The 23,654-nt window shown below is 52.0% G+C and overlaps 2 protein-coding genes and 1 pseudogene across 2 annotated transcripts; 1 reads left to right on the top strand and 2 right to left on the bottom strand.

Annotated features, from left to right (window-relative positions):
* Positions 1–7,295: 7,295 nt before the first annotated feature.
* On the bottom strand, positions 7,296–7,598 carry LOC147413654 (feather keratin Cos2-3 pseudogene; annotated as a pseudogene).
* Positions 7,599–10,148: 2,550 nt separating this feature from the next.
* Positions 10,149–11,568, top strand: LOC147413653 (uncharacterized). The gene is made up of 3 exons (XM_086478150.1): positions 10,149–10,200; positions 10,689–11,076; positions 11,292–11,568. The coding sequence occupies exons 1-3, from the start codon at positions 10,149–10,151 to the stop codon at positions 11,566–11,568; spliced, it is 717 nt and encodes a 238-aa protein (XP_086334276.1).
* A 6,507-nt stretch (positions 11,569–18,075) lies between these two features.
* LOC104342119 (feather keratin Cos2-3) lies at positions 18,076–18,378 on the bottom strand. Its single transcript, XM_009949895.2, has one exon. It carries the CDS (start codon positions 18,376–18,378, stop codon positions 18,076–18,078), a length of 303 nt encoding a protein of 100 aa, XP_009948197.1.
* Positions 18,379–23,654: the final 5,276 nt, after the last annotated feature.

Genomic DNA, 23,654 nt, shown 5'->3' with positions numbered 1-23,654 from the left:
TTAGGGAATCTCTTAGCCAGACTGGACACAAATCCATGGGCCCCAATGGGATGCAGCCATGAGTGATGAAGGAGCTGGCAGATGTTATTGCTAAGCCGCTCTCCATCATCTTTGTCAGGTCACGGAGGACAGGAGAGGTGCCTGAGGACTGGAAGAAATCCAGTGTTACTCCAGTCTTCAAAAAGGGCAAGAAGGAAGATCCGGGGAACTACAGGCCAGTCAGTGTCACCTCCATTCCTGGAAAGGTGATGGAACAGCTCATTCTTGCTGTTATCTCTAAACAAGTGGAGGAAAAGATTATCAGGAGTAGTCAGCATGGATTCACCAAGGGGAAATCACGCTTGACCAACCTGATAGCTTTCTATGATGGCACGACTGGCTGGGTGGATGAAAGAAAAGCAGTGGATGTTGTCTACCTCGACGTTAGCAAAGCTTTTGACACTGTCTCCCACCACATCCTCATAGGCAAGCTTAGGAAGTATGAGATAGACTAGTGGACAGTGAGGTGGATCAACAACTGGCTGAAGGACAGAGCCCAGAGGGTTATAATCAGTGGTGCTGAGTCTAGTTGGAGGCCTATGACTAGTGGTGTTCCCCAGGGGTCATTACTGGGTCTGGTCTTATTCAACATATTCATGAACGACCTGGATGAAGGCACAGAGTGCACCCTCAGCAAGTTTGCTGATGATACTAAACTGGGAGGAGTGGCTGACACACCAGAAGGCCGGGCTGCCATTCAGCGAGACCTGGACAGGCTGGAGAGCTGGGCAGAGAGGAACCTAATGAGGTTCAATAAGGGCAAGTGTAGGGTCCTGCACCTAGGGAGGAACAACCCCATGCACCAGTACAGGCTGGGGGTCGATCTGCTGGAAAGCAGCTCTGCAGAGAAGGACCTGGGAGTTGTGGTGGACAGAAAATTAACCATGAGCCAGCAATGTGCTCTTGTGGCCAAGAAATGGTATCCTGGGGTGCATTAAGAAGAGTGGAGCCAGCAGATCGAGGGAGGTCATCCTCCCCCTCTACTCTGCCCTGGTGAGGCCACACCTGGAGTATTGTGTCCAGTTCTGGGCCTTACAGTTCAAGAAGGACAGTGAACTACTGGGGGAGTCCAGTGGAGGGCTACTAAGATGATTAGGGGACTGGAGCATCTCTCCTATGAGGAAAGGCTGAGAGACCTGAGGCTCTTTAGCCTGGAGAAGAGAAGACTGAGAGGGGACCTTATCAACACATAAATATCTAAAGGGTGGGTGTCAGAGGACGGGGCCAGGCTCTTTTCAGTGGTGCCCAGTGACAGGACAAGGTGCAACAGGCACAAATTGGAGCACAGGAAGTTCCACCTCAACATGAGCATAAACTTCTTTCCATTAAGGGTGACAGAGCACTGGAACAGGCTGCCCAGTAAGGTTGTGGAGTCTCCTTCCTTGCAGATATTCAAACCTGCCTGGGTGCAGTCCTGTGTGACCTGCTCTAGGTGAATCTGTTCCAGCAGGGAGGATGGACTAAATGATCTCTAGACGTCCCTTCCAACACCTACCATTCTGTGATTCTGTGAACTACTAACACGTGAACAAACAAGGCAGGGCAACAGGCATGGCCAGTTGAGCACATGGATTAGCCCCTTGTTCACGTTGGATCAGCTTCTCTTCTCCCTGTCTCCGTCTGTCTTCCCATGCTTGCTCCAGGCAAACTGCCCCGATTCTTCCCTTTCCCTTTTTCTGCTGCTTCTCCTAAACATCCCATGTCTTGCACAATACCCAAAATCTTTTTCTAGTGCATGAGTTCTCATCCCCTTGTGGGTAGAAACACCTCTGAGTTTATAAGATTATCCTGTCTTCTCACCCTTCTCGGAAGTTTCCTCTCCAGACAAAGATCTGGCTGTGATACCTGAAGCAATGGGTAGATGTGTTTGAAGAAGAAGGTTCTGTGTCCTCTTGCCAGAGAGAAATGGTGTGTCTGACTCTGGGTGGGATGTTTACAGCAGCTGCTATTTCCGGAGACATTTGAGAAGGGAGGCATTTGTGGGGAGAGTGAGTCACACTCCTGCTTCCTGATACCTGTGGCTGTTCCTCATTCTACCTCCTTTCAGACACTACAGAGGGACAAGGGGGCTGCAAAGGCACCTGTCTCCAACCCCGTGAGAGATGGATGGAGGCATCTGTTTCTGGCTGGGCACTGGATGGCAGGAGAAGTTCACCAAGGACACCACTGCCTTGCTGGGGCCTGGTTGGGCTGGTTGTGATCTTCAGGAGGAGCAAAAAGCAGTTAAGCAGCCTGCAGCCTCCTATTGCCTGACTGCAGGCTGCTGGATTTCTTCCTTCAGGCTCCTGCCTGAACTTTCAGGTGGCCCAGGCCCCTTTGGCAATAAGACCTGGAGCTGAGAGGCAGCGCTTCTACAGCAGGGTATGCCTGCCTGAGAGGATGCTCAAGCACCTTCCAACTTCGGGAGTTTGGAAAAGCCCAGCTGTGACCTGACTGCCTAGAGAAGAACCTCCCAGTGCTGAGCAAGCTCATCTTGGCTCTTGCAAATGAGAGACACTTTAAGGGTCTCAATTTGGTGTCTTGCCTTGGGCTCAGCACTTCAGCAACTTTGATTTGTCTCTCTATGGAACCTCCTCGTGGCAGCAGTGTGGAGTCCCAAGCACTCCTGTCTGCGGCAGCAGGGAGAGAATTTTACTCCACTCTCTGCGCTGAGGTTTGCCGAGTGCTTTGAGCTGGCAGAGGGAGGAGAAGTGGTGAACTTACAAGCTTCAGCTTCCTCTTTCTGTGAGGTCTTTGAACATGCCATGCATGGGAGAGTGTGACATGGTCCTGATTTTCCTGGCAGCCCTGGTGGGACTGATATATTTTGGTGAGACACAAGGTTCAGGCCAGGGAGGAACAGGGCAAGAGATTGTCCTGTCAGTGGTGGGAGCAGAAATTCGAGTTTGACTCTGCAGGATTCTCTTCCATAGGGGGAGCAGGGGCTGCAGGTGGGGATGGAAAATCATCTGGGAGATGTCAGCTGTACTGGGTATGGAAGCCCGTGTAGGAATTGTGAAAACATTAGGAGATGGCTGGGTCAATGCAAGTAGTGTAGCAATTTCTTTCTGGATTTACAGGTCATGCTCAGAAGGACTCTGTGCTCCAATTCCCTCTGGAAAGGACCATCCAGGCAGGACACAACACAATGCTGCACTGCAATTTCTCCATCAGTGATTCCAGTCCCTACATCTACTAACACCAGCAGCTCCCAAACCAGTCCCCTCAGATGCTGCTGCGGGTGAGCAAGTACAAAGCTCACGTGGATTCAGAGAGATTCTCTGGGCTATCTGCAGAGGACTCCTGGGTGCTTCTGTGTTGGGGGGATGTGGAGCTCCAGGACAGCGCTCTCTATCTCTGCATGCTGAGCCCACATCCATGCCCTCAGTGTGCAGCACTGTACAAGAAGAGGAGGATGTACCCTGGGTAGCAACTCCCCCCCCCCAGCTTCCATGCACCTCTAAGTTCATCCTGCCCAGGAACTACATAGAGGCGCTGTGGTAAGATTGGGTCTCTGCCTCCCCAGCCTGTGCTCCCCAGCAGGGAGAGAATCTGAGCATATTTCAGTGAAGCACAGAATAGGTTAGATTGGAATGCACCATTGAGATCACGCAGTCCCTGTTGAAGCTGGGTCAGATAGAGCAGGTTGTCCAGGACCATGTTTGGTTGGGTTTTTAAACGGGTGCCCACTGCCTCTTCTGCTGTCTGTGGGTGCTACTGAGAAGACTGTCTTCTTCATTCCCTCCTATCAGCTATTTACACACATTGCCATGATCCCCGCCTTGAGCCTTCCCTTCCCCAAGCTGAACACTGACAGCCCTCTCAGCCTGTCCTCATAAAAATCATGATCCAGTCACTGCACCATTTTTCTGGGCTCATTCTGACATCTTTTTTGTACTGGGGAGCCCAGAACTGGAGCCAGCGCTCCAGACGTGGCCTCACCAGCACTGAGTAGAGAGGAAGGATCAGGACCGTTGTCCTGCTGGCAATGCTCTGCTTACTGCAGCCCAGGATGCTGTTGGCCGTCTTTGCCACAGCAGATTCAGGAACACCACTGAGATGCAGTAAGTGAGCAGGAGAAGCATCCCAGCTGCATGTCCCGCTCTTACTCTTCTCTCAGTGACCTGGGTCCATTCTTGCACCAACATTTCATCTGAAACTGATTTCTCCTTTGACCAAACTTTCCCTTTTCCTTCCTTATTTTCCTTTTGTAACATCTCAGGCATCATGAAAAGTGAATGCCGTAGCTTAGCATTGCTGCAGATGTTGCATAGAGACACTTCAGAAGCTGAGCTCAACATGGGGTTTCCCCTCAGAACTTTGAATCAAGAGACTCAATTTTCTCTGGGGTCAGGAGCCTTTCAGTGTCTTGAGGAACTCGCACACCCGAGGAACTTCACCAGAGGTCACTGTCAGGGCATGTGAAAGGTGAGAGCAGCTGGTTCACTAAGGTTGTCAGATCGAGTCCCTTTTCCTTTGAAAGGGAAGAAGCAGTAAAAATGACAGGGATAAACAAAGCACACAATGACACCAATCTCTGAGTAAGTGACAAGGGAGACAGGGAGATGAGAGCTCTTCAGCCACTAGTTGATGGGTCATTAGGAAACTGCAGGTGTGGCTCTGAAGTGGGTCAGGCAGAGCTTATGAGGATTATGGGCGCTTGAGCCCTGTGCCTGATCAGGAAAGTCAGCAACTGGAGGGACCATGATGCACGTGGATGTGTGAGCCGTCAAAGGACCAGTGACTGTGGGGACTGCAGTGTGGTTGTACAAAGCCATGGGAATGTTTGAGGGAGCCAAGAGTGTGAGGGTGATTGTGAGAGGTGTGGGTGATTGCGTGCATTTGTTTGCTAGTGAACCTAGCCAGATGTTTCAGTGTTTGCCTAGCCAGAGAGGAGGAGGAGACCCAGGTGCTGGGGGTGAGGGCCCAGGCTCCAGGCAGGGCTATGGGATGGGCTGAGGGGGTGTGACAATATTTGACAGATGTGGGACTGTAGGTGTCCTTGTGACTCCAAATGTGGGGAAGGTGGTGTTTGTGTTTTCACTAGGGAGCTGTGTCAAAGGCATACAGGAGACATGCTAGAGAGCAGCCCTGTGGAAAAAGACTTGGGGATACTAGCTGGACACGAGCCACTAATGCTCAGTTGCAGCCCAGAAGGCCAATCACATCCTGGGCTGCATCGAAAGAAGTGTGACCAGCAGATGGAGAGAGGTGACTGCCCCTTTACTCTGCCTTGGTGAGACCTCATCTGGAATACTGCGCCCAGCTCTGCGGCCCCCAACACAAGAAGGACATGGACCTGTTGCAGCATGTCCAGAGGAGGGCCACGAAAATGATCAGAGGGCTGGATCCCCTTGCCTATGAAGACAGGCTGAAAGACTTTGGGTTGTTCATCCTGGAGAAGAGAAGGCTCCAGGGGGACCTTATAGCGACCTTCCAATATGTGAAAGGGGCCTATGAGAAGGCAGGGGAAGAACTGTTCACAAGGGTTTGTAGCGATTGGACAAGGGGTAAAAGTTTTAAGCTAGAAAAACGTAGATTTAGGTTGGACATTAGGAAAAAGTTCTTTAATATGAGAGTGGTGGATCACTGGAACAGGTTGCCCAGAGAGGTAATGGAAGCCCCATCCCTGGCGACATTCAAGGTCAGGCTTGGTGGGGCTCCAAGCAACCTGACCTAGTTAGAGATGTCCCTGCTTATTGTAGGGGGGTTGGACTAGACGGCCTTTAGAGGTTCCTTCCAACCCAATACATTCTATGGTTCTACGATGCTATTGTGTGCAGAGGAGGAGGCAGGCAACCAGGCAGCCGTCTCACTGCCGCTAGCCAGGCACACACAGCCTCATGTGTGATGGCCCTTAGCACTAGGGGTTGTAGCTAGCCTAGCAGTGGTCTTAGGACATGAGAGGGTAGAGGAAGCGTAGGTCCCTGCCCAGCAGCTGGGAGGAGTAGAGCTGGGCCATGCGGCAGTGGAAGGAGATGGGTATGTCCTCTGTCCTGAGGAAGCCCTTCAGCACATTTGGAAGACAACACTGGAGAGACTGAAGCGTTTGCACTTCAGTCACTCTGAGATATGCTTTACGAGGCATAATTGCTTCTTGGTCGAGGACATGGGTGTGCGTATTTCCATTCTTCTACTTGCACACCTTTGTCAAGACATTTGGATTTTCATGAAGGAAATAGGATATGAGAGTGTAATGGCTGCCAAGAGATGTTTCTGCCAATCAAAAGGGATGAGATTTACATGTAAAAAATGCTTTCCTGCCAGAATTGTAGCCAAGTCCTGAGCGCAAATTCTCTGGGGGCATCAATGAAGCAGTAAGAAGCTCTGTGCCTACCTGCAGCACTCTCGGGAAGTGCACTCAGTGCCCTCATTCTTGCTGATCTTCATGTTTTCCTGCATGCTCTGCATCAGAGCACTTTGATCTCCCTCAGAAATACAGCGTTTCACTGTCCTCTTGTCTGTGCTGACTACCCTCAGCTCCCACATGGGCAGCTCCACTTTCCAGCTTCAATGCACTCGGCAGTTTGGGCGACAATTCTCTCCAATGCCTGCTGACCATGGCCAGTTGGTTGGGTGTTGGAGGCGAGAGGAATTGGAGTAGGAGCTATGGGCCATCCCAAGGGCTGTTTCCTGCTTTACCACTCTCACCACTCAGCAAAGCAAACCATTTTCTGGAGCCCCACACCCATCCCCTGACACTCCAGCACAGCTCAGGCCATAGGAAGAAGAACACCCTTCCTCAAGAGTTCATAGGGCTGCTGATGCCTCGCGGCCTCCTGCCTTTCTGGGCATTTGTGAGCAGAGAGAAGGAGGGCAAGGCCTGATGGTCACTTGCAGCAGAGCAGCCAAGGATGACTTCCTCAGCTCCAAGGGATGGTGCCCAACAGAGGAGCCACTGCAGAGTGTCCTAACTTCCCATTCCTCTGAGAATGCAGAAAGGTCTGCTTGTGCCCTCACCCCCTTTTACCCCAGAGAAACTCCCTTCTCTTTTGGCAGCGTGGGGAGTGTCCAGAGATGGAAGGACCACATGGAGGCCATGCTTGAATGCAAGAGAACTTTAATGAGTCAAAAGAGGGAAAAAAAATCACTCCAGTTGGGGCCGCCAGTGCAGGGACCCCCAGTGGCAGCTGAGAGTCTGCAGTCTTTGGCCATGGAGAAGGGATGGAAAGGTTGGTCAGCTCTGCTGAAAATAAAATCCAGAAGATCGATCCTCTGTCCAGCACCATGTTTGGAGTTCCTCAAGGTGTCTCCCTGGGGTTTTCCCAGCATCTTGATCACAGGAGGTACCTTCTGCCACCATAGCGGCTGGAAAAGCCGGAGAGGTCACAGCAGCCAGAGTTGATGGGCACGCCATCACAGCTGAGGATGCTGCCAACAGCAGCAGAGGTGGAGGAGCCCACAACGGTGTTCTGTGGGAAGGAGCTGAGGATGGGGCCAGGCAGGGTCACCACCACAGCAGGAGGCTCAATGATGACAGTGGAGTTCTGGCACTGCCTGACACAGGGCTCGTTGCAGCTGTTGGCCAGTGGGGTTGGGCCACAGGGCCGGCATGGCAGGCACGGGTTGTAGCAGGACATTTCTTGAGGCTGGAGGTGCACTTGGGAGAGAGGGCAGGGAGGAAGCAGAGCACAAGGGTGGGTGAGGAGCAGCCTGGTTGCCCTGTCACAAATGAGTCAAGGCCAATACTCAAAGAGGTAGCTGGAAGCTGTATCAGGAACCACACAGTCTTCATTGCCCTACAAAGATTAGCCTGACCCACCGAGGCTTTCTCCTAATTCATAAAACAGAAGCCCCCTCAACCACTTTCTGTCCTCTCTCTAAGCAGACTTTCTCCCCACCTCCCTCCATCATGACAAGGAGATCCCAACCCCAGTACAGGACACAGCCAGTATCAGCTGAGATGTCCCTCAAGGGGTGATCTCACTTTGGAAGAGGAGGAGAAGGGGCTTCAGACTCACCTGGTTCCCAAGGAGAAGTGGATGAGGGAGCAGGGACTTGGGCTGCCTTTTATACTTGCCCTTCATTGCCACAGGACCAGAGGCACCCTTTGCAGAGGTAACAATTTCCTCACAAGCTCATCTGAAATGTGAGTCATCCCAGCTAATGATATGGGCTGTGCTTTGGTTTCCAACACTGCTGCCTTTTCATTTCCAGTTTTTTTCCATGCCCATTCCCCTTGAAGGTTTCTTCTGAGCACTGGGATGAAAGGCCACAGGATTTCTTGGGCAGGAATGCAGTGGTGCAGGCAGAAGATTTAGCTCAAGTGCTGGGCAGGTCTGGAGCAGGCAAGTGAGGCCAACCTGGATCACTCTGGTGGAGGTGTTTGAAGCTGCGGTCATTCTCAAAGGGGTTGTTGTGTGTGAGGATGTGCCCTGTGCTTGTCTTTTCCTCCTTCCTCAGCTCACTCCAATGGTCATTTGCTGTTTCTACCCCACCTGTGCCCATTGTGCTGCTAGGTTTGGACTCCACCCTGCCTGACACTGCCCTCAGGAAAAAAAATTGCCTGTTTTCAGTGATCTCTCTGTGCTGTCTGAGAACACAAATAATTCTATGGACTTGCCTGGGGCCTTGTCCTTCCCCAGAATGCTTTGGCCCTCCTGCAGTTGTCCTCAGGTGTATTAGCGGAGTCCATGCTTTGTTTTATTCCTACGTGTGTTGTTGTCTTGCATGCTTTCATGAGCAGCTGGATTTGAGTGGATGGTTGTGGGAGCACAAATCTGTGCGACTTTCCACACCAGTGTGCATGAGCCTGTGTGTGTGTGTCCGTCCTTGTGTGTCCCTCATCACAAGGAATCATGCTGCTCATGGCAGGGATACTCTCCACTCCTCTGTCCACGAGCACCACAAAGCAGCAAATTCCCAGGGTCAGAAGGAGCCTGAGAGTAGCTGAACAGGGGTGGCACCAGACTGCTAGAGATCTGTCCAGGGAAGAGGCCCTGAAATGCATCTCTTGTGTCCTGAGCCTTCCTTCTCCTGCCCCTTCACAGCTCACACTACACTTTTGCCCATTGCAGGCACCAACAAGGATGGTTCCACAGAAATTGTGCTTTGTAGTTTAATTCAGTGTAACAATATTGGGAGTGCCTCAGAAAGGCTGGCAGTCCCCTTTCCCTACCTCTCCAGGCCAGGACACAGCTGCTCTCCCCAGCACTACAGAGTTCAAAAGGATTGGGATTGCTCTACGGGCAAGGAGAAGGGCTCAGGAATTCTACCGACCATGTGCTGGCCACCCCTGAGTGCATCTGCTTCCAATGCAATGTTGGTGGTGTCTGGGGTGGGACATAACCCCCTCTCAGGTCTAAGCCTGCGGCAATTGTACTTGTGTAGGTCATCGACCTGGTGTTCTGTCAGGCAGGTTGTGAGACTTATCCCAAACAGGTGCTGAATGAAAGGAACACAGAGCCTGACATTGCTGTGCTCGGAGTGGAAGGGACAGTCCCTGTGTTTTGACAAAGAAAGCCAAAGAACTGGTGGTTTCCTTGGACTTCAGCCCACAAGGACCTTCATGGCCCACACTGGAATCTCAGTCTGAGTGTCCAGCAACTGCACCTGGAAGGGAAGAGACACTGGATTCAAGAACACATCCTCCAGTATGCTGCTGTCCTACAGGCGTGTCCAGAACAGATCCTGCCCTCCTGACCTTTGCATGTTCATGGGCACATCTGCCCTCACATCCCCTTTACCACAATACCGCTGTTAGGCACTGTGCTGCAGCTGACAGGGGCAGCTGAAGGGAGGCTCTCAGCCTCCTCACTGCCATCCACAGGAAATCAGTGGCTGCTCTTTCGAGCCCCTGAGCTCGGGCAGCTCTGGGGAGCTGCTCCATCTCCTGGTTCGGGGCCCTGCTGCTGTCCCAGGCTGCAGCTGGCGCTGTGCAGGCTGATTCTTACTGGGGTGGCCTTGCGGGAGCCAAACTTGTGCCCGTGCAGAGCCACTGAGCACTCGCAGCCCGGGCGAGACCCCGAGCGGTTCCAGCGCAGGGCTGAGCCCCGGGGCGGAGCTGGCGGCGTCGGAGAGGAGCGGAGGCCCCGGAGAGGAGGTGTCACCAGCTGAGAGGAGGTGTCGGCGGCGGAGCAGAGAGTCGGGGCTGGTGGGGGGCAGCGAGGCGCGGCCGGCGGAGCGGCGGGATGCGGCGGTGGCGGGGCGCAGGGCTGGCGGGGCTGGCTGCGGTGCTCCTGGGTGCGCATTTCTGGCGGCCGCGGTGGGACCCAGTCGGGTGCTGCGTGGAGCCAGCGCCGGACCCGGGGGTCGCCTCAGTCCCTCCTGCTCTTTCTCGGACATTATTCCCTCTCTGTCCTTCCTTCTGCAGGCATCCCTTCTGCCCTCAATGTGGTCTATCCCTCCCAGCTTGCCTGTCTGTCACACCATTTCCTTATTCATTCATCGATCGATCGATCCATCCATCCATCCATCCATTAGTCTGTCTATCCATTCCTCCCAGCCAATATCTTTTCATCATTCTCTTCTCCTCTTCTGCACTCTGAGTCCTTCCAAATATCCCTGGTACATTCTTGTCCCAAGCAACCACTATGACAGAAATTGTCCGTCCATATTTTGTTCTCAGAACATATCCTCATCATCTATCAACTGTCTTCTTTTCCCCTCTCCTACTGCTGCATGACATTTTCTGCTTAAGCAAAGTGATTCTCTTCTTTTTTCTTCGGCAGTGGCTGCGGGCAGAGCCCAGGTGCAGCAGGAGCCGTCGGCAGAGACCACCGAGGGCACCGGCATCAGCATCAACTGCTCACACCCCAACATACAAACCGTGGAGATCATCTACTGGTACCGCCAGCTGCCGGGCCGAGGCCCTGCATTTATCACGCTCGGTCACAAAGGGACCAAAGAGGTGTCGGACCCGCCGGGGCGGCTGTCGGTGGCGGCAGACCGCCGGTCCAGCGCCCTGTGGCTCGCCCGGCCCCGGCGGGGGGACGCGGCGGTGTATTACTGCGCCCTGGGAGACACGGCGAGAGGAGCCGGGGCTGCGGCCGGGCAGGAACCGCGGCGGGCGGGGCCGGGAGAGGGGGGCGGGAGCGGGGGAGAGGCTCCAGCGGTCCCGCCAGGGGGCGCTGCCGCTCCGCCCGCCGGCACCGCCTCGCCTCGCCCGGCCCCGGCCCCCGGGACGCTCCTCCCGCCCCACCGCCGCACCGCCACCAGCCCCTGCCCCCCGGCCCCGGCACGTCCCCCCGACGCGCCTCCGAGGCCGCCCACCGGCCACAAACCTTCTCCCGCCCCTCACCCCCCGTCACCCCCGCCCTCCCACCGACACGCAGACAGAAATCCCCCCTGACAGTGGTGGCGGCGGTGGAGGGGGAGGAATGGCGACGGGAGCGGGGGCGGTGTCCGGCGGTGCCCGCCAAGGAGCGATTGCAGCCGCTGGCTCCCGGCGAGGAGCAGCGCCTTTCTGCTCTGCCCAGGGAGGCTGGCAGCAGAGACCCTCCTGCCCGCGGGCAGCCGGGCAGCCCTCGCTCCTGGATCCTGGATGTTAATGTGTTTATAGAAACTTTTCTTGTTGCTTCCTGCATCGCGGGGCCAAGGCCAATTCCATGAGTTTCAATGAGGCCAAGCACCGGGTCCTGCACTTCGGCCACAACAACCCTCAGCAGCGCCACAGGTTTGGGAAGGAGTGGCTGGAGAGCTGCCAGGCAGAGAGGGACCCGGGAGTGTTGATTGACAGCTGGCAGAACATGAGCCAGCAGTGTGCTCAGGTGGCCAAGAAGGCCAATGGCATCCTGGCCTGTATCAGGAATGGTGTTGTCAGCAGGATTAGGGAGGTGATCATTCCCCTGTACTCGGCTTTGGTGAGGCCACCCCTCGAGTACTGTGTCCAGTTTTGGGCCCCTCTCTACAAGAAGGACATTGAGGTGCTGGAGAGGGTATAGAGGTGAGCTGCCAAGCTAGTAAATTATTTGGAGCATGTATCATATGAGGAGCAGCTGAGGGACCTGGGGCTGTTTAGCCTGGAGAAGAGAAGGCTGAGGGGAGACCTTATCACTCTCTACAACTACCTGAAAGGAAGTTGTAGCGAGGCAGGGGTTGATCTCTTCTCCCTAGTAACAAGCAATAGAACAAGGGGAAATGGTGTTAAGCTGCACCAGGGGAGGTTCAGCCTGGGTATTAGGAAGAATTTCTTTACTGAAAGGGTTGTCAGGCATTGGAGCAGCCTGCCCTGGGGAGGTGGTGGAGTTACCATCCCTGGAGGTGCTTAAGAGATGGGTAGATGTTGGGGGTAGTGTTAGGGACATGTTTTAGTGGTGTTGGCAGAACTAGGACAAAGGTTGGACTCGATGATCTTGAAGGTCTCTTCCAACCAAAACTGTTCTATGATTCTATGATGGTCAAGGCCACCCTGAGCAGGGCCTTTCCTCCACTCTGTAACCACAGGGACTCCAGGGCTAACTTGCTAATGCAAAACTTGCCTTAGGCATGAATAACTGGAATGGGTTTCACATTTCATTACTTTGTAGAAGCTCAGATATGCAATTAAAACCTACATCCTCCAGCTACAGCTTTCCTGGAGCTTTCAAAATGTTCCTGCTGCTGTTACAAAGTCATCCTATGGAGTCAGGATTTGAAGCTGCACATGCACAGAAGGGAATGTTGATGTCACGGGCACCTTCAAGTGCTCCCCACAGCACCGTGATGTTGGACAATGACCTTGTTTGACAGGATTCAGAATCTTTGGAGCTGAGGTCCAGCAGACAGGGTAAAAGCGTGGACTGGAAATACTGACCGCAGCCTCAGCGGATGTCAGGTTCGCACTTGATGAGTGAGTCAGAAAGAGATTTGCTGAGTTGCCTTAAGAGGCTGGAGATCTAAGGTGAGCAAGAGCTGTCAGGAAGCCTCTGGGAAGAGTCTGTGGGCTCCAGCCTGTCCCTGAGCAACTCAGTGTGGTTCAAGTAGCTGACAGAGCTGTTCAAAGCCTATGGGCAGAGGCTTCTGAGGCACAGAATGAAGGACCAACCCTGCTCTTTGTCCCAGCTGGACTTCATAACTGTGTTTCCAGGGAACTACTGGCACATGAACAAACAAGGCAGAGCAACAGACATGGCCAGGTGAGCACACAGATCAGCCCCCTGTTCACAACGCATCAGCCCCTGTCAATCCTCCCACCATCTCCTCCAGGACAAACTGCCTTGTTCCTTCCTTTTCCTTGTCTCTGCTCCTCCTAAGCATCCCATGTCGTCCACAATACAAAAAAATTTTCCGCTTCATCCCATAAGGGATTTGATCCCCTTGTGTGCAGAAACACCCCTGAGTTTGTAACATGTTCCTACCTTCCCACAATTCTGGGGGCTGTCATCCCCAGATATAGGAGTTGACCAGGACACCTGAATGGAGGGGATGTAGATATCTGTGAGAAGAGGGTTGTGCTGGTTGTGTCCCTGCCAGAGAGAGGTGGTGTGTCTGACTCTGGGTGGGCTGTTTACAGCAGCTGCTGATCCCAGAGATGTTTCCCTTGATGGGCCTCATCTGTGGTCTGGGGAGAAGGGAGAGAAAACCCCTGTGGGGAGAGGGAGTCAGACACCTGTTTCCTTGTGCCTTTGGCTGTTCCTGCTTCTACCTCCTTTCAGACAGTGCCAAGGGACAAGTAGCACATGGGTGGCTGCAAGGGGGCCTGTCTCCAGTCCCATGAGAGGGACCTTGTCTCTGGCTGGGCAATGGATGGCAGGAGAAGCTCACCATGGACACTCCTGCCTTGCTGGGGGCTGTGTGGGCTGATTGTGATCTCCATGAGGAGCAAAAAAGCAGTGAAATGGCCTGCAGCCTCCTATAGTCTGACAGCAGGCTGCTTGATCTCTTCCTTCAGGCTCCTGCCTAAAGTTTCAGGTGGCCCAGGCCCCTTTGGCAATGAAACCTGGAGCTGAGAGTCAGCGCTTCTACACTAGGGTGAGTGTGTGTGATAGGATAGTCAAGCACCTTCTGACAAGGACGGCTGACTGTGCCACCATCAACCTCTCACTGCTGAATAACCTCCTCTTGGTCCTTGAAAACCTGAAACAGTGTAAGGGTTGCAGTTTAGTGTCTTTCCTTTAATTTCTAACACTATCGAGCATTGTCGTACGAGAGGTGCGGAGCCCCAAGCATGCCTGACTCAGAAGTCGCTTTTCTTCATTCTCTCTCATCATCTATTTAACAGAGATCACCAAGATCCCTGCCCATGAGCCTTCTCTCCAGGCTGAACACTGCCAGCCCTATCAGCCTGTCCTCATAGCAAACATGATCCAGGCCCTGCACCATTTTACTGGTCTCGTTCCAACACCTTTCTTGTACCAGGGAACCCAGAACTGGAGCCAGCACTCCAGAAGTAGTCTCACCAGAACTGAGTAGAGCAGAAGGATTAGGACCTTTGTACTGCCGGCAACACTCTTCCTACTGCAGCCCAGGATGTTATTGGTGTTCTTTGCCAGGAGGGCTCATTGCCACAGCAGACACAGGAACAACCCTGAGCTGCTGAATCTGAGCTTGTCCAGCTCTAACTCTTCCCTCAACATCCACTCATGACCACTGTTGAAGAAGGGGGCTCTTGGTAGGAGACATGACTGCTCCTGTGGCTTTATCTCCTTGCTACAGAAGCCCAAGGAGGGAAAATATCTTCCTAGCCCTGCATCTGGGGATCAGTGAAGGCCTCATTTGTGAGCAAGACCCATCAGCCAGACACTGGACTAGATTCTCTATTGAACCCCTTGAGCTGTCCCCCTGCTTTTCATGTCTCACCTCCAGCTCTGGGGACTCACCAGTGCCTGCCTGGGGCTGGAATGTCTGTGTCCCTGTGGGTTTTCCTGCCAATACAAACCCACTGGAGGCTCCATTTGTGGGATGTGCATTTCTGGCCTCTAGTTTGTCCCTCTGTGCACACGCCTGTTGTTATGCTAAATCTGTTTTGGAAAGCAAAGAGCTGGCCCTGGTGAGGAGAATTTGTGGGGGAAGCTGACAAAAGCAGCCATTGTAGCATACCAACATGGTCTAACTAATGGAGAGTTGCCTCTTTAGTAGTGTTGTGAAAACGAGGAAGTCAGTCCGGTCTTGCGCAGCTGGCACCGAATATGTGACAGACACAAATCGGGAGACAAATAGTAATCGTTTATTCACAGCAACATTTACATGTTCTTTTGGATTGCTTGTGATAAATTAAAAGCTACAGGTATAACACAAGGTTTACCACTAATATAACACCACCACCACACACTATACACACACGTACACACCAACAACAATAACAACTTGCCCGCTGTAGGCCTGGCCGCTTGGCAAATAGATAAGCCCGTTGAACAGGGATACAGTGGAACAAGAAACAGTAAAGTCGCAACAAACAAGAATCAAGGATACACTCAGGGAAGCATAGAAATGCACCTGAGGAGAAAATATGAAATACACCAGGGGAGGAAAAGTATATCTCTCAGCGTTAGCGGAGGTAAATAATCTTACCCACATGGCATCCTGAGTGGGGGGGATGGAGAAGGAGCGAATTCATCAATCCGTCCAGTCGTCGGCATGGTTCCGAGTTGATCCTGTCCTGATTTTTGGGCCAAAATTGGGGTGATATTTATACTCGAATTTTTACATTACATCACCAGGGTATACGTGAAGGTAGGGATGACTATAGACAATCATAATCGCTTATGGTAATGCCACAAAGTCTGTTCATGGGTGGAGATAGTGTCTCCCTTTTGATAGGACAAAGAGATTTGCTTTATGTTAATGCCACAAAATCTGTTAATATAAACTTGCATGGGTGGAGGTAGTGGCTCCTTTTGTTCAGGGAAAAGAGAATGGGGGACTGGGACCAGCAGGCCTCTGCCCCGTCTCACACTCCTCTGGGCATCCACATAACACCAGATATCGATCTAGCGATGGTTGCCCCCTGCCCAGTGCTTGTCACTTTGCCCAATGCTGAATTTCATGCTTTCAAGCATGCAGCTACATGGTGTACATGACTTGGACTTTGTGATTAACTTTGCGCTCACTACAACATCCTTGTCTTTATACTCAAGAGACATGGATTTGCTGGATGGACCACTCTGTGGATCAGGAATTGGCTAGATGGTCATACTCAGGGAGTCATGGTCAATGGCTCAATGTCTAAGTGCAGACTAGTAAGTGGCATTCCTCAGGGGTCGGTATTGGGACTGGTGTTATATAACATCTTTGTCAGTGACATGGACAGTGAGATTGAGTGCACCCTCAACAATTTTGCTGACGACACCAAGCTGTGTGGTGTGGTTGACACACTGGAGGGAAGAGAGGCCATTCAGAGGGTCCTGGACAGGCTGGAGAGGTGGGCCCATGCAAACTTCATGAAGCTTAACAAGGTCAAGTGCAAGGTCCTGAACCTGGGTCGGGGCAATCCCAAGTACAGATAGAGGCTGGGCGATGAGTGGACAGGGAGCAGCCTGGCAGAAAAGGACTTGGGGGTGCTGGTAGATGAAAGACTGAATACAAGCCAGCAATGTATGCTCGCAGCCCAGAAAGCCAATCACATCCTGGGCTGCATCAAAAGAAGTGTGGCCAGCAGGTCAAGGGAGGTAATCCTCCCCCTCTACTCTGCTCTGATGGGAGCCCACCTGGAGTACTGTGTCCAGCTCTGGGGCCCTAGTGTAAGAAAAACGGACCTCTTTAAGCAGGTCCAGAGGAGACCTGGTGATCAGGGGGCTGGAGCACCTTCCTTATGGGAACAGGCTGAGAGAGTTGGGCTTGTTCATCTTGGGGAAGAGAAGGCTCAGAGAGACCTTATAGCGACCTTACAGATCTTGAAGAGGGCCTAAAGGAAAGGTGGCGAGGGACTCTGTCAGGGAGGGCAGTGATAGCACAAAGGGAAAATAGTTTCAAACTGAAAGAGGGTAGATTTAGATTCGTTATTAGGAAGCAATTCTTTACTGTGAGGGTGGTGAGGCCCTGAAACAGGTTGCCCAGGGAAGCTGTGGATGCCCCCTCCCTGGAAATGTCCAAGGCCAGGTTGGATGGGGCTCTGAGCAACATGGTCTAGTGGGAGGTGTCCCTGCCATGGCAGTGGGGTTGAAACTAGATGATCTTTAATTTCCCTTCCAACCTAAACTATTCTATGATGCTATGATAATTCTGAGCCCCGCAACCTAACCCCACCCTGACACCCCAGCACAGCTCCAGGCATAACAACAGGAACACCCTTCCTCAAGAGCTCTTGGGGCTCCTGACACCTCAGGGCTGTGTGGGATCTCAGCTGGACTGAGGCCTATGGACAGGATGACTTTGACCTTGAGAGGATTCCAGTCTACCCGTGAGAGAACAAACAGGAGCAAGAAGAGCTCTTGCAAGATAAGCAAGTTCTGAGAAAGTGTCGACCGTAAGACAAGGCATACATGTCCTTTTGGCAGAAGAGCTGAGTTATAATGAACTGTGCAAATAACAAATGATTCAGATTGCATAACAACTTTGAACCAATTAAAGGAGACACATCTGGGAAAGCTAAGGGGAAAGAGAGTACAAATGAACAGAGAAAGAGAGCAATAAAGGCTTTTGTACTAACTGGCTTTCAAAAAGATTTGTTGTCTTGTTGCTTTGTCCGTCTTGACCATGACACAGGGCCACCTGCCTTTCTGGTCATTTGTGAGCAGAGAGACAGCAGGGCAAGGCCTGATGGTCACTTGCAGCAGAGCAGCCAGGGATGGCTTCCTCAGCTCCAAGGGATGGTGCCCAACAGAGGAACTACATCAGAGTGTCCCAACCTCCCGTTCCCCTGTGAATAGTGAAGGGCCTGCTTGTGCCCTCACCCCCTTTTACCCCAGAGCAGCACCCTTCTCCTTTGGCAGCTCAGGGAGTGTTCAGAGATGGAAGGACCACATGGAGGCCCTGACTGAATGCAACAGAAATTTAATGAGTCAGTAGAGGGGAACAAAGTCACTCCAAGTGAGAGGTAGCTCTGGGGGCAGATGAGAGTCTGCAGTCCTTGCCATGGAGAAGTGTTAGAAGGGTAATATCAGTCAGCTTTGCTGAAAATAAAATCCAGATCCATCCTCTGCCCAGCACCATGTTTGGAGTTCCTCAAGGTGTCTCCCTGGGGTTTTCCCAGCATCTTGATCACAGGAGGCACCTTCTGCCACCACAGCAGCTGGAAAAGCCAGAGAGGTCACAGCAGCCAGAGTTGATGGGCACGCCATCACAGCTGAGGATGCTGCCAACAGCAGCGGAGGTGGAGGAGCCCACAACGGTGTTCTGTGGGAAGGAGCTGAGGATGGGGCCAGGCAGGGTCACCACCACAGCGGGAGGCTCAATGATGACAGTGGAGTTCTGGCACTGCCTGACACAGGGCTCGTTGCAGCTGTTGGCCAGTGGGGTTGGGCCACAGGGCCGGCATGGCAGGCATGGGTTGTAGCAGGACATGTCTTGAGGCTGGAGGTGCACCTGGGAGAGAGGGCAGGGAGGAAGCAGAGTTTCCAGGTTTGTGCCATGCCCATTCCCCAATGAAGTTTTGTTCTGAGCACTGGGATGAAAGGCCCCAAGATTTTTCAGTCAGGAATGCAGCAGTGCTGGCAGAAGACTCAGATAAGGTGCTGGACAGGTCCAAAGCAGGCAAGTGACTTCAGCCTGGGACAGTGTGGTGGCAGTGTTTGAAGTGCTGTTCTCAGGAAGAAGCTATAGCCATCTTCAACTGGATGCCCATGGGCTGTCATGCATGAGGACATACCCTGTTCTTTTCTTTCCCTCACTCCACAGCTCACCCCAATGGTCATTTGTTGTTGCCTCCCCACCTGTGCCCATTGTGCTGCTAGGTTTTGACCCCACCCTGCCTAACACTGCCCTTAGGAAAAAATTCTGGCCTGTTTTGACTTATCTCCTCCTGTGCAGTCTCTAAGTACACAAATAATTCTATGGGATTGGCTGGGGCCTTGTCCTTCCCAGCAATGCTTTAGCCCTTCTGTGGTTGTTCTCAGGTGTCCTTAGCAGAGTCTGTGCTTCATTGTATTCCTACAGGTGTTGTTGTCTTGTGTGCTTTTGCAAGCAGCTGGATTTGTGTGGATGAATGTGGGAGCACAAATTTGTGCATGGTTCCACATTGGTGTACGTGAGCCTCTGTGTGTGTCGTTGTGTGTCTTTTGGGGATTAAAACAGTTTACTTGTAGAATATTAGCGTTACTTGTGTAATCGCTTAAATTTAGTCTGAATTGGAACTTGTTTTACTTTGATTAGCATGAGTGACATCACTTAGCACGCGTTAAGGAAGACTAGTCATTTAGCTCAAACAAGTGAGCTTTACAAAGCACGAACTGCTTTGTGTAATTTGGTAGAATAATTAGCATAACTTGCTTAGCATGAGTACCTAGTTTTACTGAAGCCATTATGCTGAATTTATACTTATTGGACTAAACTGTTCCATGAGGGGAGGGGAGGGGAACTTGGATTACAAGAGTATAATTGCCCAAGGGTTTCTTTGTTCAGGGTCCCTCTCGGAGGGTCCCAGCTCAAGCTGAAATAAACTCACTCTGTGGCAGAACCTAGGGTCCAAAATCTTCTTTGTGGGCTAAGACTGGATCCAGATGCACCTAGACTTCCCTCTGAGAGGAAGTTTAGAAAGCAAGCGGGTCCAGTCTGAACCTCACGACTCGGCAGACAGTCTCCTCAGACACTTCTATAACAGTGTCCCTCATCACAAGGAAATGTGCTGCTGATGGCAGGGGCAGTCTCCACTGCTCTCTCCATAAGCACTGCAAAGCAGCAGTTTCCCACTGCCAGAAGAAACCCACGTGCAATCTAACAGTGATGGCACCAGGTTGCTAGAGATCTTTTAGGCACTGAAATGAAGCTCTTGCCTCCTGAGCCCTCCTTTTCCTGACCCTCCAAAGCTGTTGCCCATTTCAGGACCCAACAAGGATGGTTTCACTACAGTTTGGATCCTTAGTTTAATTCAGTGTAACAATATTGGGAGTGCCTCAGCAGGGCTGTGAGTGCCCCCTTCCCTGCCTCTCCAGGCCAGGACACAGCTGCTCTCCCCAGGACTAGAGAGTCCAAAAGGGTGGGGATTGCTCTACAGGCAAGGAGAAAGGCTGAGGAATCCTGTCAACCATGTGCTGGGCATCTCTGAGTGGATCTGCTTCCAATGCAGTTTTGGTGGTGTCTGGGGTGAGACACAGCCCCCTCTCATGTCTAAGCCCATGCCAAAAGCACATGTGCAGGTCATTGACCTCGTGCTGTGTCAGGCAAGCTGTGAGACTTGGCCCAAACTGAATAAAAGGAACTTGGAGCTTGATGTTGCTGTGATCTGAATGGAGGTTACAGCCGCTGTGGCTTTCACAAGGAATGCCAAATAAATGATGACTGCCTTGGACTTCAACCCACAAGGGCTGTCATGCCCCACATTGGCATCTCAGTCTGAGTGCCCAGCAACAGCCTCTGGGATGGAAGGGACATTAGATACAAGGAAGAAGTTCGTTACCCTGAGGGTGGTGAGACACTGGAACAAGTTGCCTAAGGAAGCTGTGGATGCTGCATCCCTGCAAATGTTCAAGACCAGGCTGGATGGAGCCTTGAGCAACCTAGTGGGAAGTGTCCCTGCCATGGCAGGGGGGTTAGAATGAGATGATCTTTGAGGTCCCTTCCACTCCAAACCATTCCATGATTCTGTGATTGGATTCAAGACTGCATGCCCCAAGGGCTGCTGCCCTACAGGGATATCCAGAAGACACCCTCTTCCCAACAAGGGCTGTCCATCATGTATAAACTTCCTGAGCCCTTCCCTCCTGAAGGTCTTCCTGCCTGGGCTCCAGTCCAACTTGGAGACAGGGCAGCCAAGGCTTCCCCCCTTCTCTTTATTATCTTTTGGTGACACCAATGCCAGGGAGCTCTGCTGGGAGAGTTCAGCCAGGGATGATTCCCCTCTCTGTGGAGCTGCTTCTGCGCTGAAGCTCTAATGCAGTTGAGGGCAAATCTCACTGGTTTCTCTTGAGGTAAGAGGCACTGTGGCAAAAGGGATGGGCAGGTGATGTAGAATGGAAAGGAATGGAATGGACTGGACTGGACTGGAATGGAATGGACTTGAATGGACTGGAATAAAAAAGAAAAGAAAAGAAAAGAAAAGAAAAGAAAAGAAAAGAAAAGAAAAGAAAAGAAAAGAAAAGAAAAGAAAAGAAAAGAAAAGAAAAGAAAAGAAAAGAAAAGAAAAGAAAAGAAAAGAAAAGAAAAGAAAAGAAAAGAAAAGAAAAGAAAAGAAAAGAAAAGAAAAGAAAAGAAAAGAAAAGAAAAGAAAAGAAAAGAAAAGAAATCAATCGGAAGGGATGTACAATGAACACCTGGTCCAACTGCCTGATCAATTCAGGGCTGACCGAAAGCCAAGGCATGTTATTAAGGCATTGTCCAAGTGCCTCTTAAACACTGACAGGCTTGGGACATCAACCACCACTCTAGGAAGACTCTTCCAGTGTTTGAACCCTAATGTATGTACCTAGAGTTTAGCAGGATCTTTGACAGACTCTTGTATTTCCTTAATGACCAAATTGGAGATTAAAGGATTCAGTAAGAGCATGATAAGGTGACTGGAAAAGTGACTGGACTACCAGTCTGAGGGAGTTGTGACCAGTGACACAAAGCTCAGATGGCTCACACTTACTTCTGGGGTCTCAGGAATCAGAAATAGTGTCAGTACTCTAATGTTTTCATGAACACCATGAGTACTGGGAAGGCCAGCACTTCCTGTGAGTTTGGGGATGACACCCAATCACAGGGAAGAGGCGGTACAGGAATCTCTTTAGCCAAATTGTTCCTAGCAGGTCCAGCAACTACTTGTTCAAAAGGAAAGAGAGAAGATGGACTAGACTGTGGAAGTCTTCCATGACAGGGGTAGAGGCAATGAACATCTGCTGGAAGATGGGCAGTTGTAGTAAAGCAATGGGCTAGAAAAAGTAATGAGAACTAGAATGGATTTCCCTGGGAGATTCTGCAACCTCCATCCTGGAGCAGCCTGACCTAATGGAAATTTTTCTAAGCAGGGGTTGATCTCAGTGATGTCTGGAGGTCCCTTCTGACTTGCACTCTGACACTGTGATTTCCAGCCACCTCTGCCCTCCCTGAACCCTGCATGTCCATGGGCACATTTGTCCTCATATTCCCTTTACCACAACACAACTTTTCGGCATTTTGCTCTGACTGCAGAGGGGCAGCTGAAGGGAGGCTTTCAGCCTCCTCACTGCCATCCACAGGAAATCAGTGGCTGCTCTTTCCATCCCCTGAGCTCGTAGGCAGCTCTGGGAAGCCAAACTTGTGCCCGTGCAGAGCCACTGAGCACTCGCAGTCCGGGCGAGACCCCGAGCGGTTCCAGCGCAGGGCTGAGCCCCGGGGGGAGCTGGCGGCAGCGGAGAGGAGCGGAGGCGGCGGAGAGGAGGTGTCGGCGGCGGAGAGGAGGTGTCACCAGCTGAAAGGAGGTGTCGGCGGCGGAGCAGAGAGTCGGGGCTGGCGGGGGGCAGCGAGGCGCGGCCGGCGGAGCGGCGGGATGCGGCGGTGGCGGGGCGCAGGGCTGGCGGGGCTGGCCGCGGTGCTCCTGGGTGCGCGGGGCTGGCGGCGGTGGATGGGGGCCGGGGCTGTGCCCGGAGTGTTCCCCAAGGAGCCAGGCGCCAACTCTTCCCTCTTCTTCAACGTGTAATTTCCCCCTCCCTGCCTTGCTGCTCTCTCTCATCCCCCTTTCCAAATCCTCCAAGTCACCTCTTCCTACTTGCCCTTTTTTCCCCATCATGTCTGTCGATAAGAGTCTGCCTACCTGTATGCTTGCCTTTCTGTGCAACCTCTCCTTCCCCTGTGCATTCAGCATCTATTAATAATTTATTCTGGATTCAGCCTTCCATCCTTCACTGGAACACACTCAACTCTCCTGTCTCCTCTCCCTCTTGCCATCCATCCCTCCATCCATGCACTTGACTTTCACTCCATCTGTCCATGCATCAATTTCAAATTCCCTCCCAGACTTCTCACCTCACTCCACACTTCCACACCTGGATCAATCTCCATCCTTGCTGATGTGCACATGTCCCTATATGTTCCAGTCTATTTCTGTCTCACTTCCATTGTTCCTTATTTTTTCTCTGGTAGAAGAGCCGTCAGTGCTGGATGATCATTGATGATCTTTGGCCTTTCCTTCTTCTTCCTCGGCAGTGGCTGTGGGCAGAGCCCAGGTGCAGCAGCAGTTGTCGGCAGAGACCACCAAGGGCACCGGCATCATAGAATCATAGAATCATAGAATAGGATCATAGAACATTTTCAGTTGGAAGAGACCTTCAAGATCATCGAGTTCAACCTTTGTCCTAGCTTTATCAACTCCACTAAACTGTGTCCCTAAGTACAACATCTACCTGTCTCTTAAACACCTCCAGGGATGGTGACTCCACCACCTCCCTGGACAGGCTGCTCCAATGCCTGACAATGCTTTCAGTAAAGAAATTCTTCCTAATATCCAGCCTGAACCTCCCCTGTGCAGCTTAACGGCATTTCCCCTTGTTCTATCACTTGTTACTAGGGAGAACAGACCAACGCCTGCCTCGCTACAGCTTCCTTTCAGGTAGTTGTAGAAAGTGATAAGGTCTCCCCTCAGCCTTCTCTTCTCCAGGCTAATCAGCCCCAGACTCCTCAGCCATTCCTCATATGAGACATGCTCCAAATAATTTACTAGCTTGGTA

The sequence above is a fragment of the Leptosomus discolor genome, chromosome 25, assembly GCF_034619465.1.
Source record: "Leptosomus discolor isolate bLepDis1 chromosome 25, bLepDis1.hap2, whole genome shotgun sequence".
NCBI classification, from domain to species: Eukaryota; Metazoa; Chordata; class Aves; order Leptosomiformes; family Leptosomidae; genus Leptosomus; species Leptosomus discolor.
Note: the sequence above shows the minus strand (reverse complement) of the source record. Positions and strands in the feature narration are given on the sequence as shown.

What these genes read in the sequence shown, in the direction of transcription:
- LOC147413653 (XM_086478150.1), top strand. Translation starts at nt 10,149, where the DNA reads ATGCGGCGGTGGCGGGGCGCAGGGCTGGCGGGGCTGGCTGCGGTGCTC. An exon ending in GCTGGCTGCGGTGCTCCTGG is followed by an intron (nt 10,201 to 10,688) that starts GTGCGCATTTCT and finishes TTTCTTCGGCAG; the next exon opens with TGGCTGCGGGCAGAGCCCAG. An exon ending in GGAGAGGCTCCAGCGGTCCC is followed by an intron (nt 11,077 to 11,291) that starts GCCAGGGGGCGC and finishes ACCGACACGCAG; the next exon opens with ACAGAAATCCCCCCTGACAG.
- LOC104342119 (XM_009949895.2), bottom strand. Translation starts at nt 18,378, where the DNA reads ATGTCCTGCTACAACCCATGCCTGCCATGCCGGCCCTGTGGCCCAACC.